This window comes from Cannabis sativa, chromosome 2 (assembly GCF_029168945.1).
Source record: "Cannabis sativa cultivar Pink pepper isolate KNU-18-1 chromosome 2, ASM2916894v1, whole genome shotgun sequence".
Lineage (NCBI taxonomy): Eukaryota > Viridiplantae > Streptophyta > Magnoliopsida > Rosales > Cannabaceae > Cannabis > Cannabis sativa.
This window is the reverse complement of record NC_083602.1, coordinates 18,623,111-18,641,161: the sequence shown is the minus strand read 5'-3', so window position 1 is coordinate 18,641,161 and position 18,051 is coordinate 18,623,111. Positions and strand designations below refer to the sequence as shown.

The 18,051-nt window shown below is 34.7% G+C and overlaps 2 protein-coding genes across 2 annotated transcripts; one reads left to right on the top strand and one right to left on the bottom strand.

Annotated features, from left to right (window-relative positions):
- Positions 1-6,052: 6,052 nt before the first annotated feature.
- Positions 6,053-12,498, top strand: LOC115718991 (phytyl ester synthase 1, chloroplastic). The gene is made up of 13 exons (XM_030647824.2): positions 6,053-6,810; positions 6,997-7,048; positions 7,543-7,598; positions 8,193-8,351; positions 8,461-8,565; positions 8,904-9,010; positions 9,327-9,448; positions 9,818-9,926; positions 10,183-10,316; positions 10,700-11,069; positions 11,285-11,398; positions 11,787-11,872; positions 11,979-12,498. Exons 1-13 carry the CDS (start codon positions 6,375-6,377, stop codon positions 12,277-12,279), a joined length of 2,151 nt encoding a protein of 716 aa, XP_030503684.2. The 5' UTR covers positions 6,053-6,374; the 3' UTR covers positions 12,280-12,498.
- A 2,186-nt stretch (positions 12,499-14,684) lies between these two features.
- On the bottom strand, positions 14,685-16,215 carry LOC115718992 (phytolongin Phyl2.2). Its single transcript, XM_030647825.2, has one exon. It carries the CDS (start codon positions 15,758-15,760, stop codon positions 15,005-15,007), a length of 756 nt encoding a protein of 251 aa, XP_030503685.2. The 5' UTR covers positions 15,761-16,215; the 3' UTR covers positions 14,685-15,004.
- Between the last annotated feature and the right edge of the window lie 1,836 nt (positions 16,216-18,051).

The following is an 18,051-nucleotide window of genomic DNA, read 5'->3' as shown; positions in this document are numbered from 1 at the left end:
ATATTATGTAACCAAAATGAATAGAAAAATATAATCTTGGGGAAAATAATTATTTATTAAAATCTCAATATAGAAAACCTTATGAAAAATAAAATTAAGCATAGTAAAACGTTATCTTAATCTTTCATCAGCTCAGCAGTTTGAATGGTGAATTGACTGTACTTTGGGCTCATCCGTTACATATAACTGGATTCTCCATTTAATGACTGATAATCTCTCCGTAGTTTTTTGGAGAAACAGACGATGACCCTGCAAAATTTAATTTAAATATTACTTTTATGATTATTAAGATAAGTTTCAGTGGGCTTGTAATTGCAAAAAAAAAAAAAAAAATTACACATTTATTTATATAAATATATGATATACTAAATTTGAAAATATACTATATACTAAATAGAATATAATATTCTATATGTTTGTTGATATAATAAAAAAAATGTAACTTTCATCACAGTTGATCCATGGAAAGATGTGACAAGGAAAATTTGTGTGATCTTTTGACAAACAAAGGAATGTTTAGTGCTTATGAAAATACAAATATGGAAAAAAATCTTCCTGTAACTAACATATAATATGATAAACTTTTTCAAAAGAAACTATAGATGAACCTTTATCATAATAATATGTATATATAAAAAAAATTATTGGGACTTTTTCATAATTTTATCTTCAATTTCTCTTAAAATTGAATTATAACTATATTTGGACACAAAAAATTATTTTTAGTTTCCAACTATAGATATTATATAATTCATGGAGCATTGGGCACTAGTGGTCACTTTACGATTGGCTAGCGATACTCCCTAAAAGCTATATTAATACGTAGAAGGGTGCTTGGCACCACTGGTAATAAATCATTAGGAATACATAAGCAATAAACTCTGTGTAAAAATAATAATTTTAAATCATTAGGTGAAAAAGCAATTCGTCAAGTAAGGAAGAGTTTGTTGATCATAATATATTCAGAGCACTTGGCACGTAGAACAAATTTTTCTTTTCATATACATAAATAAAAAATCAAATAAGTTTACATAAAGACTTATTTCTCCGAAATTGCAACTGAGGAAGACATTTCTGAGTTTTATCACACAATCATAAATTTTATTATAAGTTTGTCATTCATACTTTCTAGCCTCCAAAGAAATGACCACTTTTAAAATCCATTAGCTTAACAATGAAAATAATGTAACGTCCCCGCTTCAAGCCTCCATTGGGTCCTTACACCCATGGAATGAATGACTCTTATACACGAGTACGCCACTCTGTTGCTTCTGGGCCTGATAGTGACCTACAGACCAACACGAGTGTTTCCAGCGTGCTTTGTCCTCACTCGCACGCTTCCTGGGAAAACTTCCTAGGAGGTCACCCATCCTTGAAATTGCTCTAGGCCAAGCACGCTTAACTGTGGAGTTCTTTCGAAATGGGCTACTGAAAAACAAGATGCACCTTGTTGATATAGGTAGTACCAATCAATCCATTTAAGCCTATTATTTGTGTAGTCCCATACACACAGTCTTAGAATCATTCCACTTGACCTTTCCCAGGCGGTGTGGGATTGCACAGCTTACTCGGTATTTCCCCTTACGGATCACGGGACTGCGGCCATCACGATCACCCCCGCTTTACGAGTCCAGCGTCCTCGTCGACCACACTTCGGTGGGTCGAGCTCGATACCATTTGTAACGTCCCCGCTTCAAGCCTCCATTGGGTCCTTACACCCACGGAATGAATGGCTCTTATACACGAGTACGTCACTCTGGCTGCTTCCTAACGTCCCCGCTTCAAGCCTCCATTGGGTCCTTACACCCACGGAATGAATGGCTCTTATACACGAGTACGTCACTCTGGCTGCTTCCTGGATTGATGACTAACCCTACAGACCAACATGAGTGTTTCCAGCGTCTGGGAAAACTTCCCAGGAGGTCACCCATCCCTGAAATTGCTCCAGGCCAAGCACGCTTAATTGTGGAGTTCTTTCGAGACGGGCTACCGAAAAACAAGATGCACCTTGTTGATATAGGTAGTACCAATCAATCCATTTAAGCCCTCTTCAACTGTGTAGTCCCATACACACACGGTCTTGAATCATTCCACTTGACCTTTCCCATGCGGTGTGGGATTACCTGGCTTACCTTATTTCCACTTACGGATCACGAGACTACTTACGTGTCTCGTGATCAGGGGAAATGCCGGGTAGCTGTGCAATCCTGCCACTCTGAAGGTCAAAGTGGAATGATTCTGGCTGTGGGTATGGGACTACACGATTGAAGAGGCTTAAATGGATTGATTGTACTACCTATATCAACAGGGTGCATCTTTGTTTTTCGGTAGCCCCTACCGAAGAACTCCACGGTTAAGCGTTCTTGGCTGGACTTGGGGATGGGTGACCTCTGGGAAGTTTTCCCGAGCGTGCGAGTGAGGACAAAGCACGGCTTTGGAAACACTCGTGGTGTGCAGCAGGGGTCGATCATCGGTCCGAGCGACGAGTGGCGTACTCGTGATCCGTAAGGGGAAATACCGGGTAAGCTGTGCAATCCCACACCGCTGTGGAAAGGTCAAGTGGAATGATTCTAAGACTGTGTAGGTATGGGACTACACAGTTGAAGAGGGCTTAAATGGATTGATTTGTACTACTGTATCAACGGGTGCATCTTGTTTTTAGTAGCCCATCTCGAAAGAACTCACGATTAAGCGTGCACTGGAGCAATTTCGAGGATGGGTGACCTCTGGGACGTTTTCCGGGAAGCGTGCGGTGAGGACAAGCACTGGGAAACACTCATGTTGGTCGCGGTAGGTTAGTCATCGATCTGGCCAAAGTGGCGTACTCGTGTATAAGAGTCATTCATTCCGTGGTGTAAGGACGATGGAGGCTTGAAGCGGGACGTTACAAATGGTATCAAAGCCTTGACCCGGCTCGGAAGTGTGGTCGACGGAGACGTCGGACCCCATAAGGGGAGTGATTGTGACGATCGATGATCCTGTGATCCGTAAGGGGAAATGCGGGTAAGGCATTTGTGCAATCCCACATCGCTTGGGGAAGGTCAAGTGGGATGATTCAGAGACTGTGTAGGTATGGGACTACACAGTTGAAGAGAGCTTAAATGGATTGATTGATACTACCTATATCAACAAGGTGCATCTTGTTTTTCGGTAGCCCATCACGAAAGAACTCCACAGTTAAGCGTGCTTGGCCTGGAGCAATTTTAGGATGGGTGACTTCCTGGGAAGTTTTCCCAGGAAGCGTGGTGTTGGTCTGTAGGGTCAGTCATCAATCCAGGAAGCATCCAGAGTGACGTACTCGTGTATAAGAGCCATTCATTCCGTGGGTGTAAGGACCCAATGGAGGCTTGAAGCGGGGACGTTAGGAAGCAGCCAGAGTGACGTACTCGTGTATAAGAGCCATTCATTCCGTGGGTGTAAGGACCCAATGGAGGCTTGAAGTGGGGACGTTACAAATAAGTTCATCATGCAATCCAAATATTAGTGCTTCGATACACATCTAATTTAATGCACCAAAGTAATAACAAAAATACCTTCCCATCCAATTAAAGGGAAAATTTATAACACTAATTAATTAAAGGCATTGCTTATATAACCAAATTATTTTACTATTTGAATCAGTTATTTGATCAAGCCTTCGTTCGTCCACCGCAAGTCAACCAGCCCAGTCCATCATCATCAGACACTTTTTGTCGTCCCCAATCAAACAACCAGGCTAGTAGAGAGCCATTCCCGATTGCAGTCTCGCTAGAGGAAAGGTCAATCACACGCTCGTGGTTGGAGGATGCATGATCGGCCAAACAGAAGCAGTTGTCGGAATGTCTTCGAAAGCAAAATGCCTTCCACATTGTCGATCGTCTCAACTCGGTGAACAAGGCCAATTTGGATTTTCCATCGATGTTGTTTCTCATGTAGAGGTGAAACCTGCACATTCCATTGTGCTGGTAATCTACGTGTTGATTTTTTTTTGAAACTCCACTCTCAGCTGTTGAATATCATCGATGATATTGATGTGATTTGGGAGTGGCTGACGATCGATGTGTGTGGCTATAGGAATAATCTCCAATGGATTGGCGACTCTCGATGGTGATCGCAGATGCGGTTGTCGACCTCCAGAGATTTTATTGTTAAAATAATAAATATCTACTGAATATTATTTAATGAAAAATTCAATAAAATTTTAAACTGATTAATTTTATATAAAGATATGAAAAAGAAAATATTTTAAAAAAAAAGTCACCCAATAATTTTTCATAAAGCAAGAATTCGGTTATATAGCCACATTTTATATAGAATAGATATAAAAATAAAAAATATGTATTTTTTTTTTTTAATTTGATAAGGTATATCAATATAAAAAGATTTAAAATTAATACAAAACTAAATAATTAAATAAGTAAAATACATCATTTAATAGTGAGGACTTTATGTTTTTAAGAAAATAAAAATTTGAGGACCAATTTGTTAAAAAATATTAAAATTTAAAGACCAATTTATTAAAATTTATATAGTTTAGAAAGTAATTTACTAAAAAATAAAATTTAGGTCCAACTTTATATAATTTAAGAATATGGAGTATAAATAAATAAGCCTATTACTTATTACAAACCTTTGGTACAAATTATTATTGTATTATTAGTAATCTAATAAAGATAAATAACTTATTTTCTTTTGTTTATGAGAAAAAATTAACGTTGCTTTTATTTTTGTAGGGGAAAATTAGTATGTGGATTGGATTCCATCCTTGGTGGTGTGAATTCTCCCCTTTATACCACAAACTGATAATGACACACACCATCCATTCTCCCATTGGGAACGTTCTATTAAATATTTCTTTCTTCTTTTTTTTTTAATAAAAAAATTAAAATTAAAGAAATGAAAATGTGTATGCGTGGCCTAAGCATACCCAGTAGCCAGAAAAGAAGCCCTCTTTAAGCATAGCTAGAAACTTTCCCCCCCAAAAAAAAAAACATAGCTAGCAACTAGTATTACTAGTAGCACCCATGTCAATTTAGACCCACATCAGGTAAACGACAAAGTTGGTGACTTTCACCATTTTTCTTTACCTTCCTTCACTGTATTATTTTTTCTTTATTATTTTTTTTGTTGAGAAAAGCTAAAAAGTACTATCTAGCACTACTCCCTACTTTAATCTTTAATATGTTATATAGCCATTGAAAGAATTAATTATTAGATTCCACTTAATTTAGTTTAGTACATATTTAGTCATTTGTGATTTTAAGAGAAATGGTAAAAGATATCTTTATAAAATATTCTATTATTATACAATTTAATATGGATTTCTATTTATTTAACTTTAATTATGATTATTAAAAATAAGACTAATTAATAATTTTTTTCTCCAAACTTTATCATGTACTAAATTATGCCCCTGAATTTTTTTGGCCATTAAAAATTCCCCTTGAACTATTAAGATTATTAAATTTAAAGACTTTTGTCTAATTTCATTCAATTTTACTGTTTCAGTGATTGTTTATGTACTAAACCATGCTCCCTAGACTTTGATATCTACCAAATCATGCCTCTCAAACTTTAATATGTACTTAATCATGCCTCCTGAACTTTCATCTATGTTATAATTTTTTTACTAAAATTAGACAAAAGTCCTTAAATTTAACAATCTTGATAGTTCAAAGAGAATTTTTAACGGCCAAAAAAGTTCAGGAGGCATAATTTAGTACATGTCAAAGTTTAGGGGAAAAAATTACTAATTAGCCTAAAAAAGAACTATAATTTATTTATTTAACTTTAATTATGATTATAAAAAAACAACTATAATTTATAGACGCTATCTAATAATAATAATAATGATAACAACAATGCTGTAAACAAATAAATAGAATAGTATTTTTTAGTATTTTTATTGGTAGTTTGGTATTAAGGTGTCTAGCATTATTACCAGTATCATTCAATATTTGGTTATCTACAATCTTTTACTAAAATAAAATAAGTAGAATTAATTATTAAATTATACTAATAATTTTTTTAACACCCCTAATGTATTTTTAATAATATATGCTTTTCCAATTTTTTTTTTTTGGGATAGAATTGCTCCTCTATTTGATTGAACGTTTCAGTTACTCAAAATAAAAATCTCTCTTTCTCTTTCTCTTTCTCTTCTTTTCTTTTTCCGCTAGCTATTATTGTCTTCTAGCTCTGTACTACTACTACTACGTGTGTTTAGGCCAACCCCTTGATTTTGCCAACTGGGTTTTTGGTTGGTATTGTTTTCTATACATTTAGGCAATTAAAGTAAGCTTTAGTCTTTGAAAACTCTTTCACTGCATTCATTAACTGGTTAAGAGTTTTTCTCTAGTAAAGTTTGAAGCTTTTTGCCATTATTGAGGGGCCATATGGCTTCAGTCACAGGCTTCAGGTTACCACATTTTTTGGAGTTGAACTCACAGAGTAGTAGACCTTTGTATCGATTTCGAGTCCATAATTCAGCTGGTACTGGTAGGGATCCAGCTGTGTTGTCTTCTGATCTGACTGTGGTTAATGGGGACTCTAACTCTGGAGTTAGGAAAAGAGAGCTTCAAATTAATCATGGGAATGGAAGGTTAAAGCCTGAAGTTGAGGATAAGAAAAAGAATAATAAGCTTGTGAAGGATGATGTTGAAGAAAGTTTGGAACCGTCTTGGGATGATGGTTATGGGACTGAGACTGTGAAAGACTACTTTGATGCTGTAGAGGATATGATTAAGCCTGATGGTGGTCCACCACGGTGGTTTAGTCCCATTTCATGTGGGCGCCCTTTAAAAGATGCCCCAATTCTTCTGTTTTTGCCTGGTATTTGTTTCCTCACCATGGATGATTATGAACTCTTAGTTGATTCTAAGTTTACTTTTTTACATACACAGATAAGGGGTGTTTGCAAGTGGCCATATTCTGGGAAATAAGTCTAAAAATGTAGCTATATCGTATGAAATTACTACTTCTACCTTTTAAAATTTTCATTTTAACATATGTTCACAGGAATGGATGGTACTGGGATGGGACTCACCTTGCATCACAAAGCTCTTGGAAAGTAAGTTACTTTTACTGTTATCTTTATTCTTTAGTAGACTCTAGAATAATGGATCTTCTGTGATTGTTTAGGTAAACAACTTTTGAAATGTCATATGAGATATGGTAAACCCAAAGTTTGGTATAATTAGCATAAGTGGCATCCTCAGAGCTTACAATAAATTTTTTAACATAGTGAAACCTTAAGAACATATTCAAAACTTCCCTCCAGTGTTTAAGAATATTCTTTCATAAAAATGAGTGATTTGTTTCCATGGTGGCATGGTCATGGACTCATGGTCCTACCTTTTATCACTTTCTTTTTCTTTTGTCATCCACGTCCAAGTTTTCATAATGATTTTTCTATGGGAATTGTTCTGTTGTTGCTCAAAGTGGGGTAGATAATTCCAATTGTGGGGAATCATTTCCTTGTTTGAAATTCATTTTTGACACTCAGATTTGCTGTCGTTATATGAAACTATTAAAGGATTCTGATGTTCCTATATTATAATGCAGGTTTTTTGAAGTTCGGTGTCTTCATATTCCTGTTTATGATCGAACACCATTTGAAGGTTTTAATCTTCTCTATGCCTGTGATTTGCTATCTTGGTTTCTTTACGATCTTGTCCTTATTTTGATTCTTAATACTGATACCAGGATTAGCTTTTCATGTTTGTTTTTATATGTAGTTGCCACTTGTGACTAACTTGCTAATTTAAACTAGATATGAACTAGACACGGAATTACTCTTAGTTGCGACTTGTGACTAACTTGCAGTTGTCACTAACTTGTTAAGGATTTTCTTCTGAAGCATTCCTGGATTAATGCAGAACTCTTTATTCCTCAACTCATCACTATACTACAATTAATCAGCTTCAAAACAAAGTGTTTTAATATTGTACATAATAAAAGAATGGAGAGTAATAAAAATGTCAACATTGAAGTCGAATGATTCATCTTGTATAGATTTTGTGTTCTCAAATTTTCCAATGGATTATTAGATAGTTTAATTCTCAATCAACTCAAGCTTCTTATGTTTGTTGCTTGCTTGTGCAAGCCCTCAATAGTGACTTACTCTAAAGCAAGCAATGGTTTTCTTTTTTCCCTTTGTTTTACAGATAATGTTACTACTGATATTTTAACTTGAGGGGTTTCTTTGTATGTAGAACTGGTGAAATTCGTTGAAGAAACTGTGAGGCTTGAGCATGCTTCCTCTCCAAAGAAACCCATTTACTTGGTTGGAGATTCATTTGGGGGATGCTTATCTCTTGCTGTTGCTTCTAGAAATCGTTCCATCGATCTAGTACTAATACTAGTCAATCCAGGTAGGTTTTTTGACATGCTGTGTTATCTCTTCATTATACATTAACAGAGTTTAGACATGCAGTTCAACATACCTCATGAACTTCTTTCACTTTTGGTGTTTTGTGTTAGCCACGTCATTCGGTCGGTCTCAGCTACAGCCCTTCTTCCCCATTTTGGAGGCAATGCCTGATGCATTACATCCTACGGTTCCCTACCTTCTTGGCTACATTATGGGTATATACAATTTGTTTATGTAGATCTTAAGCTCTTTATCATATCTTACAAAAATTAATGATAAGAACTATTCAAATGAATATATGCTGCCAAACTAAAATCATAGAAAATTTCTTACCCTTATTTCTTTGGTTTAAAATCCGATTAATAAACTTTAATTTAAATATATTATTGGTATTCTTACTTTATGTTGCACTGGTTTGCAACTTATGACAATGTTCTACAATGTCTCTTTATGGGGAACTCTGGTTATTTCAGTGAAGTTTTCTCTGAACTCATTGTTAAGAGTGACAATCAGATTTTTACTGTCAGTTTTGTATTTTATTTTATGACATCAGGTGATCCAACAAAGATGGCAATGGTTAATGTTGAAACTAAGCTTCCTCCTATCCAGAGATATGAGAAAATGTCTCAAAATCTCACTGCTTTGCTACCATACCTTGGTGTAAGAACTTTGTTTCCTTTTTTCAAAATATCATCTACTTTCAGTATAGCACATTCTTAATGTGTGAAACTAGTTTTTTTTTCCTCTGTTGATTCTCATGCAGTCTTTGGCTTGCTGATATTTATTCATAAAAGTTTTCGTTTTGGGTCATGCACAAAAGCACCTTTCGAGTTTATAGTACATATTAATTCCGTTCTCTGTCTGTCTCTGTCTCTCAATCTCTTTTATTTCTTTCAAGATGTATCTAAGAATAGTTCAATCTCTGGGATTATTTAGAGGCAATAGTTTTACTTTTACTTCTCACTTCGGCTTGCAGTCTTTAGCTGATATCATACCACGGGATACTCTTCTATGGAAGTTGAAGTTGCTTAAATCAGCTGCTGCTTATGCTAATTCTCGTCTTCATGCTGTTAAAGCTGAAGTGCTGATCCTTGCCAGGTTTTCACTCACTACATTAGTAGATTGTTCCCTTTATTTGGCATCTATTGATAGTAATACTTCTTACTTTCTCCGTATATTTTTAGTTTCTGTAGAAGGTAGGTTGTGTTTTTTACCTAACTATTGTGAAGCTGTATAGATAAGCCTGTTAATGTCAAATCATTATTGACTTTTGAGACATGCTATGATCATTATTCATTAGAGCTTAGACTAACATGACCAGTGTCAGAAGAAATTATTTATTCACATCACCTCTACCCAAAATTGTGCACTGAAATTGTAAAAACTATGATACTTATAGGAGGTCAGAAAGAAATGTCAATTGTTAAAGGCTTCACTTAGATTCCTTCATTGTAAATTTTGTTTCAGTGGTAAAGATAACATGGTCCCTAGCAAAGAAGAAGCAGAAAGATTAAAGAAATCGCTACTGAATTGTACAGTTCGACATTTCAAGGAAAATGGACATACCTTTTTGTTGGTAAGTTAATTTAATTATAATCTAAGCTTTTATTTCTCTTCCTGCAATGTTTGGTAATACCCAATTGTGTTTCAATCAACTCACTCTGATTTCCCTTTTCGGGTTTTCAAGTTAGAAGAATCTTGTTTCTATTATTGCTAGACCTGGGATTGATTCGTAGTAAATTTCTTATTAGCAAGGAGAAACTAATCGCTTTGGGCGTTTAGTTGGTATACAGGACAGACATAACTGACTATACCTTTTGTTACTGTGGCAGGAAGATGGCATTAGTTTGATGACGATTATAAAAGGCACTAGCAAATACCGTCGTTCATGGAGGCACAATTTTGTCTCAGATTTTCTTCCTCCTAGTAGAACAGAAATCGACTATGCATTTGAACAAGTAGTAGGGTAAGTGGACTGAAACATTTTTTCTTCTTTTCTTCTTTCTCTCCTTAACAAGACACTTCCATGCTTGCAGCTCACTTGAATTTGATTCATTGTTGGCCTGAAGATGGTTCAGTGTCAAGCCATGTCATATTCATGTTCTAGTTTATTAACTGTGATTTTACATTTTAGCTCATTAATATTGTACAAGTAGTATACTAGTATTTCAATTTTGATATAATTTCCAATATTTTATACTGCACAAAGATTTATGATTGTTATCATCATCAAGAAATCTGGTTTAGTGATGCTACAAATTGCATTTTAAATGAGAGTAAAAATCTTAGCAAAGGCCTAACTTTTCAGGTAACGTGTTTGAATTTTAACCAAGTTAATTTGAATGACAGATTACTTCGCATTGGTACAAGTTCCTTAGCTTACTCTACTCTAGAAGATGGGAAGATAGTGAAAGGTCTTGCTGGGGTTCCAAGTGAAGGTCCAGTATTGTTAGTAGGGTATCACAACTTAATGGGACTTGAACTATATCCATTAGTTGAGGAGTTTTTGCGCGAAAAAAATGTTGTAATTCGAGGTGTAGCACATCCTCAACTGTTTGTGGCTGATTCAGGAAGTTCATCACCCGAGTTTTCTATGAATGACTGGTTCAGAGTTTTTGGTTCTGTACCAGTCACACCAAGTAATTTATTCAGATTGCTTTCCTCAAAGTCCCATGTCCTTCTTTATCCTGGTGGTGCACGTGAGGCTCTACATTGCAAGGTTTGTTGTTTCTATATTTATTTTTTCATGGCTTCAAATCATATATTTTCTTGCTTTGTTTTATCTTTTTTATTTCTTCAAATTTGCTTTCCAATAAGAGATTTTTCGTGTGTTTCTCATCAAAGAATTTTCTCCTTTATTGTTAATTATCCTCACCTTTTCTCCTTTATTGTTAATTTATCCTCATTTTTATAAGGTGTTATTGCCATTGATAGGGTGAAGCGTATAAGCTGTTTTGGCCTACTCAACCAGAATTTGTGAGAATGGCAGCTCGTTTCGGGGCAACAATTGTGCCATTTGGAGCAGTGGGAGAAGATGATCTAGTAGAAGTAAAGCTTAATACAATTATTTTCACAGATAACTCTTAATAAAATAATTCTATTCTCATGATAATTGCTTATAGTCCTTTCTAGAATGGCTGATAATTTCAGGTTTTCAATTCTCTTTTGGGGTTGTTTTTAAATATGAATTCAAAGATATTGACTACTCTGGTTCAGAAGAATTAAATCTCTTCTTTACCAATTGTTTTTGGGTGGTTTAATTTAATTTTGTTAGCTGAAACTTTCTGAACTGCAGCTTGTGAACTCGTTTTAAATCAAAAACATAATCATAAGACTAAAAGGACACAGCTGCCTTGTTCATATCTTTCTTGAGCTTCCAGTTGCAATTAGAATACAATCCAAACTTACCCTGTGATTATTAATTTGGATTTGGCAGTTGGTACTTGATTACAATGACTTGCAAAAGATTCCTGTGCTAAATGACTACATTAGAGAATTGAATCGCAATGCAGTGAAAGTGAGGTAAGATTACATTGTTGCGTAATCACTTTGTAGTATATCTTCCATGAGACTGAATTTCTTCTATTAATAAGGAATTGGCTCTCGGACTGGTATGATTTGTTTGTAGGGATGGATCAGATGAAGAAATTAACAGGGAGGATCTCTTTATTCCAGGGCTGTTGCCCAAGATACCGGGGCGATATTACTATTTGTTTGGAAAGCCTATATATACAAGGGGAAGGGAAGAGAGCTTGAAAAACAGAGAAAATGCTAATGAAATGTACTTGCAGATAAAGTCTGAAGTTGAAAATTGTCTAGCATATTTACTCGAGAAGCGAGAGAATGATCCTTATAGGAATGTCATTGATAGAACAATTTATAAAGCAGTTTATGGTTCTTCCAAAGATGTTCCAGGATTTGATCCTTGAAAACACCAGGCAAGGCTAGTGTTTTTGTTTCATTGATATAATAGTAAACCATTTTTTGAACCCTCCTCTGTAGAAGTTGGGTGTATATTAGTAGGATAAATATCTTGTAAGACAAGAAAAAGAAGAGAATATATATCTTCTGATATTTGTATACAAGTACTCTTATTTTATCAGAAAAATAAATATACTATACTGGCACTGTGTAAAGTTGCTTTTAAAGATTATTGGCCATGTTTCACATTGAAAAAGAACGAAAGAGAAGCAACGGTTGTTAACAATACGTGTATGAATGCGTTGATTTCAAGTGGCTAAATAATATTCTGCTGCACAAGACCAGCTATACATGTATACTAGCATATATGAGAACATTTCTTGTGCATCCTTAAGAGCATGATAAATTATGTATAATGATGTGTGCACCCAAAATATGCACAAAAAAATAACTCTAAATTGAGACAAGTGGTAAATCACTAACCATTGATAAGTGTTTGGTAGTTAACTAGTTATCTTTGGTTAAAGAGACTGCTTTACTACTTTAAGTAGGTCTATTATTAAACCAGGGAAGGGGACATTGTTTTTATCTGATTTTAAATCAGGATGAGATTCTTCATAAAGGTTTTTCAAAAGACACAATGTGGGTTTTGTGGGGGAGAAAATGGTGGTATTGATCCTTATAGATAGTTGAGGAATTTTATTATCATCCAACTTGGAAATATAAGGACATGACTTTACATGAATGTCAGGTAACAAAATCTAATTAAGAAACATTGATGCCATTTTAGGCACCAACTAATGCAAATCTTTAAGCTTACATTTTTTTTCAATCCTCCACAGATGATACTTGTAAGATACATTATACAAGGGTCCTTCAGTTTTTTTTTTTTTAATATCAGTTTTGGCACTCAGTTTCAAATATTTAAAAATAAATTTATCTACAATTAACACAGTTCTGGAAATTGCTAAATAAAAATGATACCTTAACTAATTTGGTCAACTAAAAAAGGATCTATTGTGATGGACTGACTGGAAAAAGTAAATAAGAGAATAAAGGGAAGGAAGAGTCTAAACTGTTAGCTAAAGAAAAAAACATGAGTGATTTCTTTTCCATGGTGACATGGTCATGGACTCATGGTCCTGCCTTGTATCACTTTTTAATTTCTTTTGTCATCCACCTCCAAGTTTTCATAATGATTTTTATATGGGAATTATCCTGTTGTTGCTCAAAGTGGCAGTTATGAGGAATCATTTCCCTGTTAAAAGAAAATTGAAATTGTTTCAAAATCATTTTTGACACAGATTTGCTGTCGTTATATGAAACTATGAGAGAATTCTGATATTCCTATATTAAATTGCAGGTTTTTTGAAGTTCTGTGTCTTCATGTTCCTGTTTACGATCGAACACCATTTGAAGGTTTTAATCTTTTCTATGCCTGTGATTGCTATCTTTGTTTCTTTACGACGAGTTTGTCCTTATTTTCATTCTTAATACTGATACCAATAATAGTTTTTCATGTACTATACAGCTGTTACTAATTTGTTAAGAATTTTCATCTGAAGCATTCCCCGGATTAATGCAGAACTCTTTTTTCCTCAACTTATCACTATACTATAATTAATCAGCTCAAAAGAAAAGTGTTTAAAATTTTACATAATGAAGAATGGAGAGTAATAAAAAAAAACTTTGATTATGTCAACATTGAAGTCGAATGATTCATCTTGTATAGATTTTTGGCTCTCAAATTTTCCAATGGATTATTAGATAGTTTAGTCCTCAATCGACACAGGCTTCCTAAATGTGTTGTTTGCTTGTTCAAGACCCCAAGAATGACTTACTCTAATGTTTTTTTCTTTTCTTTTTTTGGCTGAAAGTGACTTACTCTAATGTTAATATCGATAATGTTTTTGTATATTTTTTCATTTGTTTTACAGATAATGTTCCATTGATCATGCTTCCTCTCCAAAGAAACCCACTTACTTGGTTGGAGACTTCATTTGGGGATGCTTATCTTTTGATGTTGCTTCTAGAAATCTTGATCCAGTACTAACACTAGTCAATCCAAGTAGGTTCTTTGACATGCTGTGGAGTCTATCTCTTCAATATACATTAACAGGTTTAGACATGCAGTTCAACATACCTCAGGAACTTCTTTCACCTTTGGTGTTTCGTTTTAGCTTACGTCATTCAGTCGGTCCCAGCTGCAGCCCTTCTTCCCTCTTCCCTATTTTGGAGGCTATAATATACATAATCTGTTTTTTTTTTTCTTTATTATTATTATTATCAACTCTAATACATTGTGAGGAAAACCCAATTAGGAAAAACAGGATTGCAATCAATGAAAACAGAGTTTCAAAATATACAACAAACGACTAATAAGAAAAAAGCATCAAAAATGGTGGGGGAAGAATAATGTCAAAGTCTTGCTTGCATTGCCAATATCTTTGTGTATATCCAATTTTTTATGCATTACATGACACTGACAACAGCTAGCTAGACTTTATATAGATGACCTCGAAATAAAAGGTATGTAGTAATTGGAAATAAATAAGGTACAAAATGAACACAAAATCAAGAGCACATCAACATCAACATCAACATCAACATCACTTACTTACACATATGAACCTTTGGAGTATTTTCTTTTTGTGTAATCGCTGATAATCAAATTCAGAGTTTAATGCAACCGAAAATTCTCTCAGAACAGCAAATCAAAGACTTCTCAAAATTTCAACTTTCAATGCATTTGAACCCTCTACAAACCCACAACCAAATCCCAAACAGAACTGCACAAACAAACAAATCCAGCAACAACACCACCCAAACATGCTTCCTCCATACCTGTTTAGCCTTTTGGCGATCACCCACGTAAGGAGAAACACTCTTTTGCATAGACACGCCACCATTATCATCAAACACATCCACTGTGTTCTCCAAACTTGAATCTCTTCCAAGATCTCCATTGGTCTCCCCTGACAGTCTCTTTTTCTTCTTCTTCAAACCCTTTAAGGGTTTCACCCCAAGCAAAGGTGTAAACCCAAAACTTTGACCTCTAGCGGAAGAATCCAAGCTGGGATTTTGACTAACACTCGATAAACTAGGCGTTGGACTCACCAAGTCCAAGTCCAAGTCCAACACCATAACTGCCCTTAAAATCGAATTGAATTCCGCTTGAGAGTTGAAATTGTCAGAGCTGCGTTTCGATCTGGCGTCTTCGAAACCGGATTTAATACGGTTCAAGAACCAAAGGGTCTCCGATTGATCGAGGTTTTGATCAGAAATGGCGAAATAGACAAAAGGGTCTTCGATTAAGAAGATGTAGTTTCTTTTTCTAACGGTATGAGAGAACATGGAGTGAAATGGAGGACATTTCTGGATGCATTGACGAGCCAAGTCTTCGAGATCGACCTCTTTGGTGAACTCGGCAAGAATTGTGGTCTTTCTAGCAATGCAAGCGTAGTAGATGAGATCTGGATTCGTAATCATTGATGCGAAATTTCAAAGACAAGAACAAATTGAAGAAACACAGTCAAGATATTCAAATCGAATCTCGAATCGGGGATTTACGAGCTTGAATTTGAACCCCACCCTACGAGTCACATCAATAATTGGAATCGATTCAGACGATATCGATTTGGGATTCAGAACGAAATCTTGGAATATTTTGAATCTTTTAAGCACATATCAGAATCTTTGGTTTTCTGTATTGAGATTTCTGTTCGGCCAGATCATCCTGATTAGGGTTTGAAATGGTGGGAAGAAGATTGGTACAAAGAATTTTGAAGAGCTGGATTGGATTGGTACATAATCTGTTTCTGTAGTTCTTAAACTCTTTTATATTTAACGAAAAATAATCAAAGGAATATGTGCTGCCATTGCCAATCTAAAACTCATATAAAATTCCAATCAATATACTTTGTTAAAAAAATCTACCAATGTAATTATTTTAAAAAAATTAACTTAAATTAATATTAAAAAGTCACTCTTAATATTAATTTTTTTTTCACATTGTTATGTGTTAAATTAAATAATTATTTTAATTATTTTTTGAAATAAAACTTGTGCTTCATTGGATAAGCGATTGAGTACAAAGCAAGCAAGTTACAAGGAAGATAGAGAATCATTCCAAACAACTCATCATCTAATTCTTTTTTTGATAGAAAGCGTTTATAACATAGATTAATAAAGAGTTAGACCTCTCGGTCATTACAAAATAGGGTTTTTGGGACTGAAGCAACCAGGACAGACCCAAAAGTCTGATGGGTGAAGGCCCATCTAGCCACATTATGAGCGGCAAAATTACAAGATCTACTGTTGTGAAAATATATTGATTTATAATTGCGCAAGTGTACACAATCACAAACAAGTAATACAATGATAAGTAAATCAAAGTTCGTCTCCACAGGGACTTTTTACTAAATAATGTTAATTCAACTAAAAGTAATTCCAAGAATTTCAAATAAAAATAAAATAAAATCACACATTAATTCACAAGAAAAATTGATAGCTTTGAATCTAAACTTGAGAACTAATTTTTTTAAACTAAATAAAGTAAAAATAAGAAGCTAAAAGTGTTTAAAGTGGTGGTAATTTCAGATTTGGAAAATAGACTTGGGTGATTAATTTCCACTTGTATGTCCCAGTTGATACAGCAATGACTCAGCAATCCTGGGAAAGTTAACAGATTTCAAAAAAACCAGCAAGCTTTTTCCAAAACTTGCAATAAACCATTCACAATCTCACAATGCATTCCTACACCAGTTTAGATCACAAATAGCCCAATAGAGCATCAAATCCTTAGTTATACATGGTAGCCAAATATTCCTATTTCACTACTAATTAATACCTAAAAGTAAAGGTAAAAATCATGCATCAATTAGAAGGGTTCAACTAGGTCTTACTTTTCCAAGTAAGATCTAGCTTGCTAAATGTTAAAAATGGCCAAAAATTAACATTCATTCAACATTTCATCACAACTAATTGAACTAAGCCAAGATTACTTCATCATTGCAAAATCAAAACACTAGTCCATACAAGGGTTCATAACCACCCAAATCTCAAAAAGTTTAGTTCATAGCTGAAATTAAAAACTCAAAACTAGAAAATATATTGTTCATGGAGTTAAAGAGAACTTGAAGAGAAGGAAATGATACAAACGAAGTAGAGAGCAAGGGAAATGAGTGATGAGCTCAAATCCTTCCTTTGGTTGTTGCCTTCTTCTCCTTCTTCTCAATCTTCTTCTTCTTTGTACTCTCTTCTTTCTTTGTACTTAGAAACCTTTTCTGCTGTATTTTTCGTACTCCATTCAAGTGCAGCCAGCCTCCTCTCTATTTCCTTCCTTTTTCTCCTTTTGCACCCCAATTAGGGTACCAAAGTTTACCCTAATTGGAAATCCCAATCATCACCCACTTGTCCTTCATTTTCCACATGTTTGTTGAGTCAATAGCCAAATTCCGCCACCTCAGCTCGTTTTTCTTTTCATTAAAGCCGAGTTTGGACTATCTGCCAAAATAAACTTACTGGGCTGACAAATTGCTACGCGATGAGTGCTACAGCAATGCCAGTCAGCAATAATCATTTTCCTGCTCCTTTTTTTTTTCCTTGTCCCAAACATTTTCAAATACCTATTCTTGTATTTTTTCTGCTTAAAACACATAAAAACAATAACATAAGTCTATTTAAGACTTACTAACACACACACTTCCATTTATTACAAAGACACAACAAACTAGACACAATTACACAATATAAACATTAATTGCTCCACAATTCACATT

What these genes read in the sequence shown, in the direction of transcription:
- LOC115718991 (XM_030647824.2), top strand. Translation starts at nt 6,375, where the DNA reads ATGGCTTCAGTCACAGGCTTCAGGTTACCACATTTTTTGGAGTTGAAC. An exon ending in CCTTCTTGGCTACATTATGG is followed by an intron (nt 8,566 to 8,903) that starts GTATATACAATT and finishes TTATGACATCAG; the next exon opens with GTGATCCAACAAAGATGGCA. An exon ending in CTTTGCTACCATACCTTGGT is followed by an intron (nt 9,011 to 9,326) that starts GTAAGAACTTTG and finishes TTCGGCTTGCAG; the next exon opens with TCTTTAGCTGATATCATACC.
- LOC115718992 (XM_030647825.2), bottom strand. Translation starts at nt 15,760, where the DNA reads ATGATTACGAATCCAGATCTCATCTACTACGCTTGCATTGCTAGAAAG.